The following is a 14,322-nucleotide window of genomic DNA, read 5'->3' on the forward strand; positions in this document are numbered from 1 at the left end:
ATAGTAACTGTTTAAAAATATACTAATTTTAAAACATTTGGAATATATCCTTTTTTTGGTCACTATACAGAATCTTACCCATTAAATTAGGAGGAGTTTTACATTTTTATAAATATGGCCCAAACCTGTTACCAGGGCCATCAAGGAAATGCAACCTCAACAGGGATGAAGGAGAAATCATCTATTCAGCCACTTTCTCCCAATTTAGATACTCATGTATGACAGGTCTGACTTTCCAGGCTGAATATAACTAGCTACATAGGTCATTTTACCCATCAAATGAAAGGACCATCTAACCATTATCTTGACATTTTAAGATGGTACTTAACCTCTAAATGAGTACAATTTTAATAAATTATCGATTTGTAATGTATGACAATAATCTTAATTTCAAGTGTAACAAATTGATCTTTTAAAAGTTATACAAGTTTTCCATCTCCTTGCAATCTCCTCCTCCTCCCCACCAGGTGCTCATCCATCAAGACACAACTTTCACTTTATGTCTTAACCCTTTTCTTCAGAGTGTGAAGTCAGAACTTCCTTTCTCAGCAAAGATAAATGCCAGAAACTTAGCAAACTGATCAGGAAAAGGATATTCGATTATTAGTTGATTTTAATCATTAACTGGTGGTCCAGCACTTTCTCATTACAGAACATTTCACTGTCCATCACTCCTCACTCAGTTGTACTGGGGAAGATCATCGGCTCCCAGGCTGTTTGTGAGGAGGAGCCATCCCTGAGGCTGGCTGAGACTGGGGGCAGAGACCAGGCTGCGGCCCAGGGTGCTGGCACCGGGAGCTCCCTTCCGTGGCCACTGCCCTGTCTCGCTCCTAGGCCACAGCGTATGGAGACCAGGCAGTGCGGCAGCGTTAAGAGTGAGATGACCAATTTAAGAATGTGGAATTTGAATACGATCCTGTATTCATCAGTCTTTTCTGGAGCCATGAACACATCCATTTTTGTAAAATAAAAGATCATTGGGACTCACAATTTATTGAAATTTAGTAAAAGTCATTTCCATTTCCAAACAACGTGGATCTTGGGAGTAGTGAGGCCATGAATTAAATTAACCAGCCCATCTTAGAAGATGGATTAGGGACTAAAGTACTTTGAAAACAGCCCTTCAACACCAAAATGTTCAGTTTTTTCCCATTTCGCATCTGTCCAGCTATCTTCTAGTCTTCGGTGAATCCTCTCATGTTTGTAATTAAAGCCGTATTTACTGTCATAAACTGCGTTCACCTGAGCTCCTCCTGCTTCATAACCGGTGGCATAGCACTGTTTCATTTTTAATGTGCCCCTTGACTTGATGCCAGTAAAAGGCAGCAAGCAGCAATATTTAATATACAAGCATTTCAGCTTCCACGTGAAATGTTTAACCGCACAATTTTTTAAAAACACAGGTGTCGTTTGCACTAGCTACCTTGAAGATAGTAACACTTTTTTTCCTCTCCATCTTGGCACTGTGTTAAGCGTTTCTCCTTTGTAATCGCCTTAATATCCACTTGTAATCCACACAAGAAATCAATCTTCCTGCTTTATAATCCTGTCTCAGATGACATACAAAAATAGCATTGCCCCACTGGATCTCTTGCTTTGTAAACCAGATTTGGGTATACTGACTTTAGACTCTTTTTAAAAATTACTTTGTTCCTCCCTCACTGGTACAGCTCCCGTGTTAGGTGAGAATATGAGAGGGTGGAGCCCAGCCAGGACAGCTTTGTTAGAATGTCTGATTGCTCAAGGTGCCCACCTGATGGAGACCACACAAACTTGGGTAAGTACGTATTTTTAAATGGCCCTCAGAATAGTTTTCCTCCCCTAATAGCCACACCTTCCAACTGAACGGCAAATTATAATTTCTTGGGCTGCTTACTTTAGAAAGTAAGCAGAAATCCAACAATGAGAGCAAATGTCCTCCTTTGAAAAAGCTGTAAAACATTGATACACATTTTACTGGACTACGATGTGTAATGATAACTGATTCTTGTTATACTTTTTTTAATCTATAGATTTCGTCCCCTTAAACTCACCAGTAACTAAACTGTAAGGAGTACAACCCTGATAGAAGCACACACTTTGAACAGTACAAGAGGAGACAGCAAATTGCCGCCTGTGCTGGGGGCAAGGGCCAGGAGGGCGAGACCACACCTGCCTGTCTTGGATCAGCAGCCCTTCAGGAATAATCAGGGAACTGTCACGCGGGTGCTTGTCTTACTGCTGTGATGCCTGTCCCAACCCTCACTCCCAGTTATCTCATTTTAGAAAAGCCTCTGAGTCAGGCCCTTCTTGGCCTCCGTGAAGGGGTGGTAGGAACACCACCCCTCCAGAGTCCTAATCCGCAATGAACTGCAGGTGCTTCCAAGGATAAACTTCAGCCCCCATCACACCCACATCAGAGGTTCTTGGCCACTCACTTCCCTCTCCCAGATCAGGTTCATTCTTTCTTTAATGTGACGAGAGGTGCAGTAACTTCTGGCATGGGTTTCTGATCCATGTCCATTTTGAGCAGTAGTGACTCTGACTCAGACAGATACAGGGCAGGATATGATTCGATCTTCCAGCATCACACTGATTATCAGGAATACAAAGTACAGGAGGAACATGGTGAAGCCCAGGATCTTGTTCATTCTCCACTTGCATAATGCAATTGACGAGATCACAAACAGGAGCATGAGAAAAAGCAAAACAATTGCACAGAACAAGCCATTGCTACTGACAGCAACAGGCTGCAATCCATTGATGAGAGAGAAAAGCATCCAAGGAAGGGGCAGGCTGCAAGACAGAAGAGACAGTGTGAGTGTTCTTTATGTTGATAACAGCCCCATGTACACAACAGTACTGCACAATTTACAAAGCACGCATTTTTACACAAACGTAAGAAACAAAATATTCATGTCAAAGGTTAGAAAACGAAAGTGAAGTCGCTCAGTCGTCTGACTCTGTGACCCCATGGACTGTAGCCTATCAGGCTCCTCCGTCCATGGGGTTTTCCAGGCAGGGGTACTGGAGTGGGGTGCCATAGAAAACTCAGGTCCAGGGAAATGAAAATTATGTACCCATTACTCACAGATAGTAACTGGAAAGCCTAGATTAAAACAGGTTTTCTGGGTCTGAGTTGTTTTCTTCATACTTTGTGGCTTCTGTATGACTAATCTAAACCTCTAAATCCTTACGATAAGGCCTAGCTCGGGACATTTCCTGACACTTGTTAGTGGTTCGGGCTCTCCTCAGCCCTTTAACCTGCTCCACCCTGCAAACACACACACAAACAAATTCAAATGAAAAAAATCACAGCCACACCCAAATCCTGAAGGTGACTGGGGAAGTGAAAACAGGCGTGGTGCTGCTACGGAGCTGAGAGGAGCCGGTAGGCAAATCCCTACAGGAAGACGCAACATTTACTTGTTTATACAAAATGCTTTTTAGAACCTCTGAGCAGGCAGGAGTCCAAATGCAAAGGAGCAGGGGTACCAGGAAGTAAGACAGGGAGTCATTGCTCCTTCCAACCCCACCCCCACCACCTTGGGGGTCAGTGAGCCAAGCATTTGACTGTATGTGGCAATGGAATTTAATGGACTTCAGTTTTCAATTTATCCATAAATTCCAGTCAGATTTCAGGCAGCATTTTAGTTCTATTATCCTTCTGGCTGTGATGAATGAAAGGAGGATACTTTGTTACCTTGTGGAAACTAATAACATAAACACCATTTTATTCCATGTATAATGAATGGATAGAGCCAACACAGTGTTTTCCAGCCATGATATGCCTTAGAAAAGCCAGTCTGCCACTCACCCCACGGTGATATCAAATATGTTACTGCCCACGGAGCTTGACACAGCCATGTCACCCAGGCCTTTCCGAGCAACAATCACACTGGTGATGAGGTCAGGAATTGATGTGCCTGCTGCTAGGATCGTCAAACCCATGATCTCTTCAGAAATCCCTATTGTTTCGCCAACCTGGTAAATAGAGAAACCATGGCAACAGCAGGTGAAAAATCTGAGGCTCTTTGAAGTGCCAACCATATACTACTTTGTGCAAAACCATCACCTTCCTCAGAGTTAATGTTCCCTTGGCCTGAGTGAGGTAGGGTCATGCAAAACTAACAGCTGGGGAGATGGGCCATGGAGAGAAAGAACAGGGCCTCTGCTCAAGGCTTCAGAGGATGATGATGCTCTTTTCTAACCTGACTGAAGTCCATCTATGATTACCACTTACTGTTATTCCAACCATAACAACTCTACCTTCCCAGAAGAACTGCTCCTCCAAAGGCCTGTTCATGTATGTTTCTATTTCCAGACCCACAGACACCTGCCATGTGCCAGGAACTTTTTAGAGGCTGGAGGCAGAAGTATGGACAGTGCAACACTGACCCTACTCTTTGAAGCACCAACCATACACTATTTTGTGCAAAACCATCACCTTGCTCAGAGTTAATGTTCCCTTGGCCTGAGTGAGGTAGGGGTCATGCAAAACTAACAGCTGGGAAGAAAAGAGAAAAGCATGTAAACAGTGATAAAACTGCGCTGAGTGCAGTATTCCAGGTAGAGGAGAAAAGCCATGCACACTCAAGAACACTAATTAATGCCAGGATGGAGGCAAAACTGAGCTTGCTCTTAAGTGTGTACGGTCTTACCAGGTGGAGAGAAGTGGCCAAGGCAGGACAGAAAGCAGGGAATAAGGCTAATAAGGAATGGTCAGCTGGATCAGGTTGAGAAGGGCCTTCTGTCAGATGGCAGTGTGAACAGAGGACAGAAGAGCCCTGCTTGAAAAGTACTGCATCCCTTGGACTATAAAGTCTACTTTTAAGCCTTTACAAACAATAACATGAACTACAAATTCACTTGGTGCTCGCCATTCCCTGGGCGCCAGAAATTCACCCAGAAGGAAAAAAGTCCTTTTGGCCCATGGATGCAGGGTTTAGTTCCTGCCCCACACTCACCTGGTGAGCCCACCAAACCATGAGGTATGAGAACATGGCTATCCACAGGATGGATCCCAGGAAGGTGATAACAAAAAACTTCTTAGCCTCCTGTTTGAAAGTTTGAAAAGGAAGAGAAATAAGTTGCAGAGGCTAAAGGGCTCTGGCGCTTCTGAGAGAGCCCCAGGAGATCTGCGGGAGGAATGATGGAGATGATGTGGAGATGTCTGACCTCTGTCTCCAGTGAGGACCTAGAAAAGGATGGGCTTAGTGGCCCACTCTAGATGAGATGAGACGGGGGGTCCAGCACTGACAAAATGAAGAGAGCTATTTGCTTGCACTAGGACCAGCCAATCTAGTTATTTGGTTTGACTTCAACTTTTCCCCACTCTGCCCCTCTCTGGACCCAGAGACAGAATATGGTTCCCCTTTGGGTGGAGTACGTTAGTCAGACCTTTCCCTATAAACAGGAATACAGGGTAGAAATAGCATTTATAACCCTAGGTCTTCACAGTGTTGCTATGAAGTACAGAGGGTGTGCAATGGCATCATTCCCATATTCAAATCAAGAAACAGAATTTAAGGAGAGATTATTTCACGCTGCTTATGGTGGTGGAAACACATTCCAGGGCCTCCCAAGTCCATCAGAATGTCCCTTAGGTGCATGGTCCCCTCTAGAGCTGCAGGTTCCATCCCAGACCCTCTGTGGTTGAGCCCCGACAAGCTGGTTTGCCCTATCACCTCCCTCCTCTGAGTGGGCATGCAGAGAGGCCCCAGAGCTTCCCTAAGGATAGGCGACTTGGGGACAGCTGGGCAAACCCACCAGCCTCCGGACGTCGGGAACCGTCAGCCACAGCGGGAACACAATGGGCAGGAGAAAGAGGTAAATGGCTTGCTTCCGCCTGGTCTCAGGCCACTCCAGGGACAAAGGCTGCTCATTTTCCTCCTCTTCCTCCTCCTCTTCCTCCTCTTCCTCTTCTTCGTCTTCCTCTTCATCTTCCTCTTCTTCATCTTCACTGTCACCTCCATCACCTCCCCCTTCACCATCCACACCTTCCTCGTCATCTTTGGCTTCACCTTGAATTTCAGCATTCAATTCCTGCTCTCCAGTTTCACCTTCACCACCTTCTCCTGCCTGGATTTCACCTTCATCTTCACCACCTTCCACTTCACCATCTTCTCCTTCCACTTCCCCAGCTTCTCCTGCCTGTATTTCACCTTCATCATCTTTCACTTCCCCACCTTCTCCTGCCTGGATTTCACCTTCGTCTTCATCACCTTCCACTTCTCCACCTTCTCCTGCCTGGATTTCACCTTCGTCTTCATCACCTTCCACTTCCCCACCTTCTCCTGCCTGGATTTCACCTTCGTCTTCATCACCTTTCACTTCCCCACCTTCTGCCTGGATTTCACCTTCGTCTTCATCATCTCCTCTCCTTTCTGCCGGGATGTCACCTTCACTTTCATTCTCTGCTTTTCCTTCACTTTCACCTCCTAATGCAGCGTCGCCTCCACTTCGCTCTCCGTTTTCACCTTCAGCAGGAGCTTCCGCCTCGCCACCTGTCCTTTCACCTGTGTTCTCAGCTTCGGCCCCGACTCCCTGCAATCCAAAACCAACAGATTAATGGGAGATGATGGTCTGTTTGTTCCCTTTCCCGTTTCTCCCCACCATTTTTTTGTTGTTGTTCTCAGAATGTATCTAAAAGCTTTAGTATGAGGAAGAAACAAGTGCAGTCATTCAGCAAAATTCCCTTTACAGCACTCCTGCCCAGTCCTGTCTTTGATCATTTGTAGGGATGGAGAACGCACCACGTGAAGCAGTTCCTGACAACTCTGACTGGTTTGAAGTCCAAAATTTATACCAAAGTTCCACCCTCTGTGTATAGGTTTGCTTTTTGGAGCCACAAAGAACACTCTCCGCACAGAGACAGCCTCTCTTCCCTGGGCTGAAGATTCCCAGGTCCTTCTGTGGTTCCCCATGCTACAGCCTCCTCCCCTTCTTGATGAACTCATTCTAGTTAGCTTATATCCCATGAGGAGGTTTCTAAAATAACACCTCACAGAATCCAACAGGATTATCATGCCCCTTATTTTAGATACGATGCTTCCATTAATGTTGCCTAAAATGGCATGATATGTTTTGGTGGTTACATCACATTCTGAATCCATCTAAAACTCAACTGCTATATTATATGTGTAAAATGATGATGATACCAATTCATGGATGGTTTTTATGTGCCAGGCATCATGCTAAGTAGTATAATAATAACAACAACTCACACTTAGTAGGTTTCCTGAGTCAATTAATTTATCATACAGATAGAACTAAACCCATCTGACAGATGAAGAAGGGTACAGAGTAGTTAAAAGCTTGCTTGTGGTCCACACAGTTTGTCAGTAATGAAGCTGGGATTTGAATGTGAACCATCCAACGCTTAGCCTCTTCACCATCAAGCTACCCTGCTCCCCAAATGCCAGGACTGAATGAGATATTTGGTTCCCAAACCCGGTAGCTTATTAGAAACACAGATTTCCTTGCCCCACTGAACCAACTGAAGTAGAATCTCTAGGACTGAAAACCAGGAATCTATTTTTATATGCTGCCAGGTACATCTAATAAGTGCATCTGTAGATGTGTTTGGGTACCATGGACTGACTCCACATGCTCTAAAAGCCATTGATTCTTAGGGTCTTCAGATTAGGCTCCCAATAACCTATAACAATGTGCTGATCCAATCCCTTGAGTAAATGACCCGGGCTGTGTGCTCATGAAGTACATCATCCATAACAAATTTCATGACGCTGCCAATCCCCAGGGGGTGCTCAGTGATTCTAAACTCTGCTGCATATTAAAATCACCTCGAGGATTTAAAGACTCAAGGACCCACCCCAGATATCCTGACTTCACTGGTTGAGAGTGGGCCCTAGTTTCCCCCAATTATTGTAACATGCAGCCAGGGTTCAGACCACCCAAAGAAGAAGCCAAATATTAATATCCATGAGGCCTGTGCTTTCAGATGAGAATGAATAATTCCTGCCCTCCCATCCCCAAGCTAATCTGGAGAAAATGACAAGTCATTTAAATTAACAGCACCCTCTTTTCTGAGAACTGTCAACCCCAAAAGCCCCTGACAGGTGGCTCCTTCACCCACGTTGCAGTCAAAGCACCCCCCTCTCCCTGCCACAGTTGACTAGACATAGGTTTGACCCCTGACCTGTGCCCCGGTTTGAATGGATTCGCTGTCTTCTGAAACAGGGAGCCAGTCACTGGTTGATCACATTGTGGACTGGAGGACTGGGGTAGTAACTTAGGTCTCCGTGTGCTAATAAGGAAGCAATGGAGTCAGCTGCCAGGAGTGCTAAAGCCTGCACACGGAGGACAGAGGGAGAGCGGGACATGCAGGGAGGCCAGCAGGGCCACGGGCGCCTTCCCAGGCCTAGGTCCAACTCACTGTGGGACCAAGTTTCACTTCCTGACCTGGGGTCCTGGGAGACACGTCTGTATCCTCTCAATCCCTTTTACTTAAGCCAGCTGTAACTGGCCTACTCAGGACACTCATGCTGCCACTGAAGATGTCTTAGACACTGAACCCAAAGTTGCTGACTTAGGATGAGATATAATTGAGTGCTTCTGGGTATCCAGTAGAAGAGAATGTCAGGGCTGGAATCTGTAAACTAAACGCACACTTCCTGTCAGTCACTGAGCCCCCACTGAGCACATGCAGCACTGTGTTTCTGGGGCGGGAGGGGAGGGGAGCAGTGGGGGACAGAGACCACTCAGACTCGGATCCTGCCTTCCGGAAGCTCACCACCTCGCAGGGGCACTCAGAGAGACTCACAAACAGAGTACAGGGAAGGCAGTGCTAAGGGCCCTAAGAGAGGAAGAGAGTACCATGGGCATTCACACTGCGGGGTCAAGGAAGCTTTGTGGCAAAAGAGGCATTTACACTAGCTTGGAGGAATGGGTGAGATTAGGATATATGAAGATGTAGGGGAAAGGGGAATTCTGGAGGGAGAAGGCCATGTGAACCAAGGCCTGGAGGTAAAAAGCATGGAGACAAGAAGTTCAGTTTGGTTGCAGCAAGGTGGAAGAGAGGCTGTGAGACTGTAAAGGCAGCAGTGTCAGAACTCAGGAAGCCTGCGAGCCAGGCTGAGGCACCTTGAAAGGTCCCAAGGCCTTTGCCCAGCAATCCTTCCACTGTGCTTCACGCTGCCTGGTTTCACTGTACCCTAGCGGCCAACAGAAACCCCCCCACACCCCAACAGTTATTCTCACGTTTGTACAGCATGCAACAGCTGGCAACATATTCTCATACATATTATCTCACTCATACTAAGGTATTACAGTGAATTAACTGGCCGCATAAGGTATTCGATCTTCAAAGAAAGGGCAATGCTTACCCCAAAGGAAGGAACCTCCAACAGCCATTTCTGACCTTCAAGGAAGGACTGACTTTTGGGTGGCAAGTGCTTCCCTGGGCCTCTCAAATTCCGCCACCTGGGAAGAGGCTTGTGCCTACCTGACTGCCAGGATCCTCCTCCTGATCTCCCTTGACGTCTGGAGCAGGGGCTGGTGTGACCGTGACCTCAGGGAGCTTGGCCGGCTCCTCCTCTTTAAAGGATAAACATGGGATAGGTCAGAAGAGTGTGCTGGGTGCTGAGGGCAGTTGGCAGAGATGGTTGGCTATAGGGCTATTGGAGTTGTCCACTTCAGGGTCTCAGAAGGTCTGTTTGGGGCACTCCCCATCAACCGGAGAAGGAAAATGATGTGACGTGAGTCGTTCCCGTCCTGTCCACAGAGATATCTGCACGTGAGGACAGCTGGCAGCAGCTCTCCTCACTCTCCCGGATTTCCAGGCATTCACATCCTGGCACTGTGGCCCAGGATACTATGAACAGCTTGGGAGAGAGGGCAAAGCCCCAGCCCTCAGTGCCTGGCCCTTCCCCCTAACCAGCTGCGTGGAGAGGAGCCCGATGCTTTCCAAGGCAGCAGCCAGGGAGCCTTAGAATAGGATGGCGGGAAAGAGAATCGCAAAGTCTGGAGATCTGGGTTTGGAACACTCCCTCTCACTTCTTGGCTACCTGGCTCTGGGCAAGCCACTTGATCTCTCTGAGCTTCAGTTTCCTTGTCTACAGAGTGGGAACAATGCTGCTGTACCTGCCTGCTGGGTGGATGAGGCAGGCCTGGGGTGCTGTGCAGAGCTGTCTCAGTCCCTTGTCCCGGCTGCCACACGGATGCTGGACTTCTGTGTCAGCAGACCCCTGATGGCCCTCCATTACTAGGGTTGCTGGTCTCAGACCAATTCCCTAGAAGCAGAGTCCTTGTGTAGAAGCAACAGGAAGAAGAAACAGAGTCCAGCAGACTCTCATCTGGGACAAGATTTAGCAAAGAAGTTCAACCCCCTCTCCAGGCCTTGCCTACCCTATGTGAGGAGAGTACAGAGGGAGCTGTACAGGCCCTTGGGCCTGCAGCCACGTCAGGAAGGGAGCGCAGTGGAAGGAGTAGGCCGGACGACAGTGGGCACAGGGCAGCGCTAGCTCATCACTCCAGCTGACTGGCCCAGAGGGGGCGGAAGGCACGCCCAGACCCTGGGTGACAGGAGGCAGGAAGGTGGCAGGAGAAAACCAGCTGGTCTCACCTGGTTTGCTCTCTGCTTTGGCCTGAGGCGTGGCTTTTGCCTCCTGAATCAAGGTCTCCTCCTCCTTGTCCTTGGAGGGCCGGGCTGTGAATGAGAAAGGAAACACGTCTCATCCAGGACTGCAGGGTCCCTGCTACACCCTTCAGCTAGCCTGGTCAGCTGACAGCCAGAGCAGCTGAAGTGGGTGGAAAGAGTCTGGCCTGGAAGTTGCAACATGCAGACTCTGGTCCTCCTCGGCCTATTCACAGTGCTCAATTCCCAAACTTCTGCCTTAAATTCCCTACACTGTCACTAACTAGCTATGACCTTCAGCTAGTCACTTTCCACTCTAGGCCTATTTCCTTTCTGATAAAATGACATGGTTAGACTTGGGGGCAACAAATAGTATTTATGTCCTTTATGAACTCAAGTGATGGCTGCCTGAGTGCTGAATTGAGAATTCTGCTCCAAGCTTGGCTGCAGAGCACCATGATTCACTGGTGATGTCTGAAATGGGCAGGGAATGGGGAAATAATGACAGGGAGGTGTTAGGGAGGTGTTCCTGCAACCCTTGGACTAGACTGTAAGGTCTGCAGTTTACCGTCTATGAATTTACTAGAAGCTTTGCTCTGGCTCCAGAGGCACTACTGGTGGCCGTGTTCATAAGCCTCCCCTCTCCAGTGGGAAAGGGAAATGACGGATCATCAAGCTCCTGTCACACTCCTTTCGACCTCAGACACCTGGAACCCAAGCAGAGCCTCCTTCCAGACCCCTGTGCACGCCTCATGCTCTGCTGGTGGTCCTCAGAGCATCATGCACAGAATAGCACTGTCCTGATTGCCAGAAAAGAAAAATGGGGATGGCAGCTCTCTTTCGATATGACTATGTTCCAGGCAACATGCAAAGTGCTATAGTTTCAGCTGAGAGGCACAAGACTGAGCTGCAGGGGCTCAGGAGGGCCCTCCTCACAGCTGTGCAGGCCGTGGGGTGAGGACAAGGGCACGGGCGGCAGAAGAAAGCCGTGGGTCTATCTGGGGTCCAGGCTGGCTCCGCCCATGAGTGCCGGGTGGCCTGGGGAAGCCTGTGCACCCTCGCTACACCTCAGCATCCCCCCTCTAAAAAAGCAACAATATGATACACTTGGAACACTGATATGGGGGTCTAAGGGACAAAATAAACAAAAGTACTTTAACTGCTGCATTAAATATTGCTATGTTAGCTTCGATTTTGGAGCCAGATGCCTGGGTTTGAATCCTAGTTCTGCCAAGTGCTAGCTGTGGATCCAGCAGGGTGATCCTCTGTACCTCAGATTCCTCACCTATAAAATCTTAACAGAGTTGTGGAAGGAATACATGAATTTATATACGAACATGCTTAAATCAGCGCCTGGCAGCTACAAGATACTACGTAAGTGTTAGCTATGACAACCATGATGAGCTGACAACACTCGCTGAGAGCAGCTGTTCCACCCAGGAAGCAATTCTGCACCTTTGAGGCCCAGCATTCCAGAGGGTCTGAGTTAGAATGGACCCCAAAGATCCTCTAGTCCAGAACACCGGCACACTGTGAAGATTTGGGAATCAAACTCTGCCTGGGTCCAGAACGGGTCCAGAAGCAGAAACAGGTCCAGAGTTTCCTTCTCTCAACCTGTCTCCTGAACAATCAGGGTGGTTCAGCTGCAGCTGCCTCTGGCAACTGGCTCCACCCCACACAGCCATCACTCTGGCACGTATGATCCCTTGAAGCATCCTGTCCCGGTGGGCCTGCTCAGCAGGTCCCATCAGAACTGAGATGTCAGAAAGTGAGTACTCCACTGCCTCCCTCATGCAGACAGCTCTAGTGCCCCATGGACACTGATCAAGCACTGCAGTCTTCTGCTGAACAACACATAACTTTTCCAAGGGCTCCCCTGGCCCCAGTCCTGGTGCCAAGAATACCTGTAGACTGTTGCCTGGAGGGGCTGGCAAGAAAATCAAGTTTCCCTCTTTCTTCTTCTTCTTCATTACACGCCCTAACCTCTCATTTCCCATGCCCTAAGGAACGCAGGTCAGCTTCAGGGCCTTTCTCTGTTTCTTCATCTCTTTCATATACACACACACACATCCATGTGAAATCACCAGAAGAGGCATGAGGTACTAGAGAGGTAGAGCCCCTGCCCAGGGTAAGAGTTCAGACCACGGATCAGCTCTGTGGAAAGAGCTGGAATACCTGGAAAGGGTAGAAACATCTGGACAGTCATCTGAATATAGCATACGGAAACACAAACGTGTCTGGAAAGTGCTGGGAACAAAGGTCTTCATCCCAGCCCCTCCTGGGTGGAATCTCAGGGTGCAGGATCAGGGCTGGCTTCTCTGAGCAGGACTGCATGCCAGCAACATCAGCAAGCCTCCCCCGGGAGGGCCACTGCACGCCTGCCACACGCCCACACAAGACGTGCTTGTCTTCCTGGGGATGACGGTCACTGGCTCCCCCAGCGCTTGTTTCCTCACGTGGCTCCTCAGCTCTCAGCATGGCCGGATCATCTCCTTAGTATCAATCTCCTCTGACCTCGGCCTGGCCTGGACACGGCCTGGACTTCACATAATCCTGTTAGGACAAGTAGGCCAGCGGGCAGCTACTGGTCATGGAAGAGGATCAGGCAGGGGGCCCTGGAGGCCCATTCAGGAAAAGGTCTTTATCTTTAGGACTTTACTAGAGACGGCAGTTCCACAAGGAGAGCCAGGCCTAACCCAGGGATACAGCTTCCTTCACGGTGCCCTGGCCAGATACACGCCCAGCACTGACCACCCACAGGCTGCCGATGCTGCAGACTGCACCCTGAAACCCCAGGGGTGCTGTTTTTTTGGAGCTGACATGGGGGTGGCCTCTCCCAATGTCTGTGGAGACTCACCTTCAAGATTTTGTACATAAAGTTTGATCACCTTATCTTTGACTCTACTTTTCACAGTATAATATGCTTGTCTTAAACACCCAGTATATTATGTGAAGAAGACGCTTCAGGGTCTGAGAAATTCTGAAGCCCCTAAAATCTGTCCCTGGGCCTCACGGGTCAGTCTCTGGTGTCACATTCAGCTCAGGCCTCAGCCTCCTGCCCAACTGCACTCCAACTCCTTGGCTTCTGCCCCAAAGTCAGCTTTCTCTGATGGGCCTCCTGCCTGGCTCCAGTTCTGCACCAGCATCCCAGAGACAGAGGCGCCCCAAGAGAATAGGAGTGTACCTGAGAGCGCCCCTCGGGGCCTGCAAAGTGTGTCCGAGACGGCTCTCTGAGGAAGCGGGGCAATAGGCAAGATGTGGAAGGAGGATGGTGAGACTCTCAGCTGTTTCTATCATTTGTCAAGTTGGACTTTAGCCTCCACTGCACTTTGGACCCTCAGACTCCCAGAAGTGGTCCTGCTGGCTCTCGAGGTGTCCTTTGGGATTCCTGGCTGGGGGAGGGGTCAGCCAGCTTCCTGGGACTCCAGAGCTGAATACAGAGCAAAGGAAGGTACCAGCCAGAACTTCCAGCCATGGGGCCCCACAGGAGGTGCCCCCAGAAGCAACCTTGGCCACACTATCCGGCTGGAGACTCTGTGGGACATCGGGGCTGACTCATGGGAGTGGGCTTTGCAGAAAGTGACTGAGGGCAGCCCCCACAAAAACCAGCGCAGGGCACGCGACCCTCAGGGCCCCACTCACTGCAGATAACCCCTTTCGTTTCACAGGAGGGACAAAGAGACAGGGAGGGAGGGGTGTGCATAAGTAAGGGCAGCTCCACAGGGTCCTCTGGGTGAGGCTTCCCC

The 14,322-nt window shown here is 48.8% G+C and overlaps 1 protein-coding gene across 5 annotated transcripts in view; it reads right to left on the reverse strand.

Annotated features, from left to right (window-relative positions):
• The window catches only part of SLC24A1 (solute carrier family 24 (sodium/potassium/calcium exchanger), member 1), a 31,592-nt gene that overhangs the window by 2,569 nt on the left and 14,701 nt on the right, over positions 1-14,322 (reverse strand). For 2 of the 5 annotated variants that reach the window (XM_010834547.1, XM_010834546.1), the window contains 7 exons: positions 10,565-10,648; positions 9,446-9,537; positions 6,306-6,525; positions 5,749-6,050; positions 4,947-5,036; positions 3,797-3,963; positions 2,507-2,775 (listed from right to left, as the gene is read on the reverse strand). In XM_010834547.1, the coding sequence (XP_010832849.1) occupies positions 2,526-2,775; positions 3,797-3,963; positions 4,947-5,036; positions 5,749-6,050; positions 6,306-6,525; positions 9,446-9,537; positions 10,565-10,648 (1,205 nt within the window). In that variant the 3' untranslated portion in view covers positions 2,507-2,525. Of the gene's footprint in view, positions 1-2,506; positions 2,776-3,796; positions 3,964-4,946; positions 5,037-5,748; positions 6,526-9,445; positions 9,538-10,564; positions 10,649-14,322 lie in introns of those variants that run through there. The other 3 variants (XM_010834549.1, XM_010834548.1, XM_010834545.1) reach the window with 3 other exon arrangements.

This window comes from Bison bison, unplaced genomic scaffold, assembly GCF_000754665.1.
Source record: "Bison bison bison isolate TAMUID 2011002044 unplaced genomic scaffold, Bison_UMD1.0 scf7180017864034, whole genome shotgun sequence".
NCBI lineage: Eukaryota > Metazoa > Chordata > Mammalia > Artiodactyla > Bovidae > Bison > Bison bison.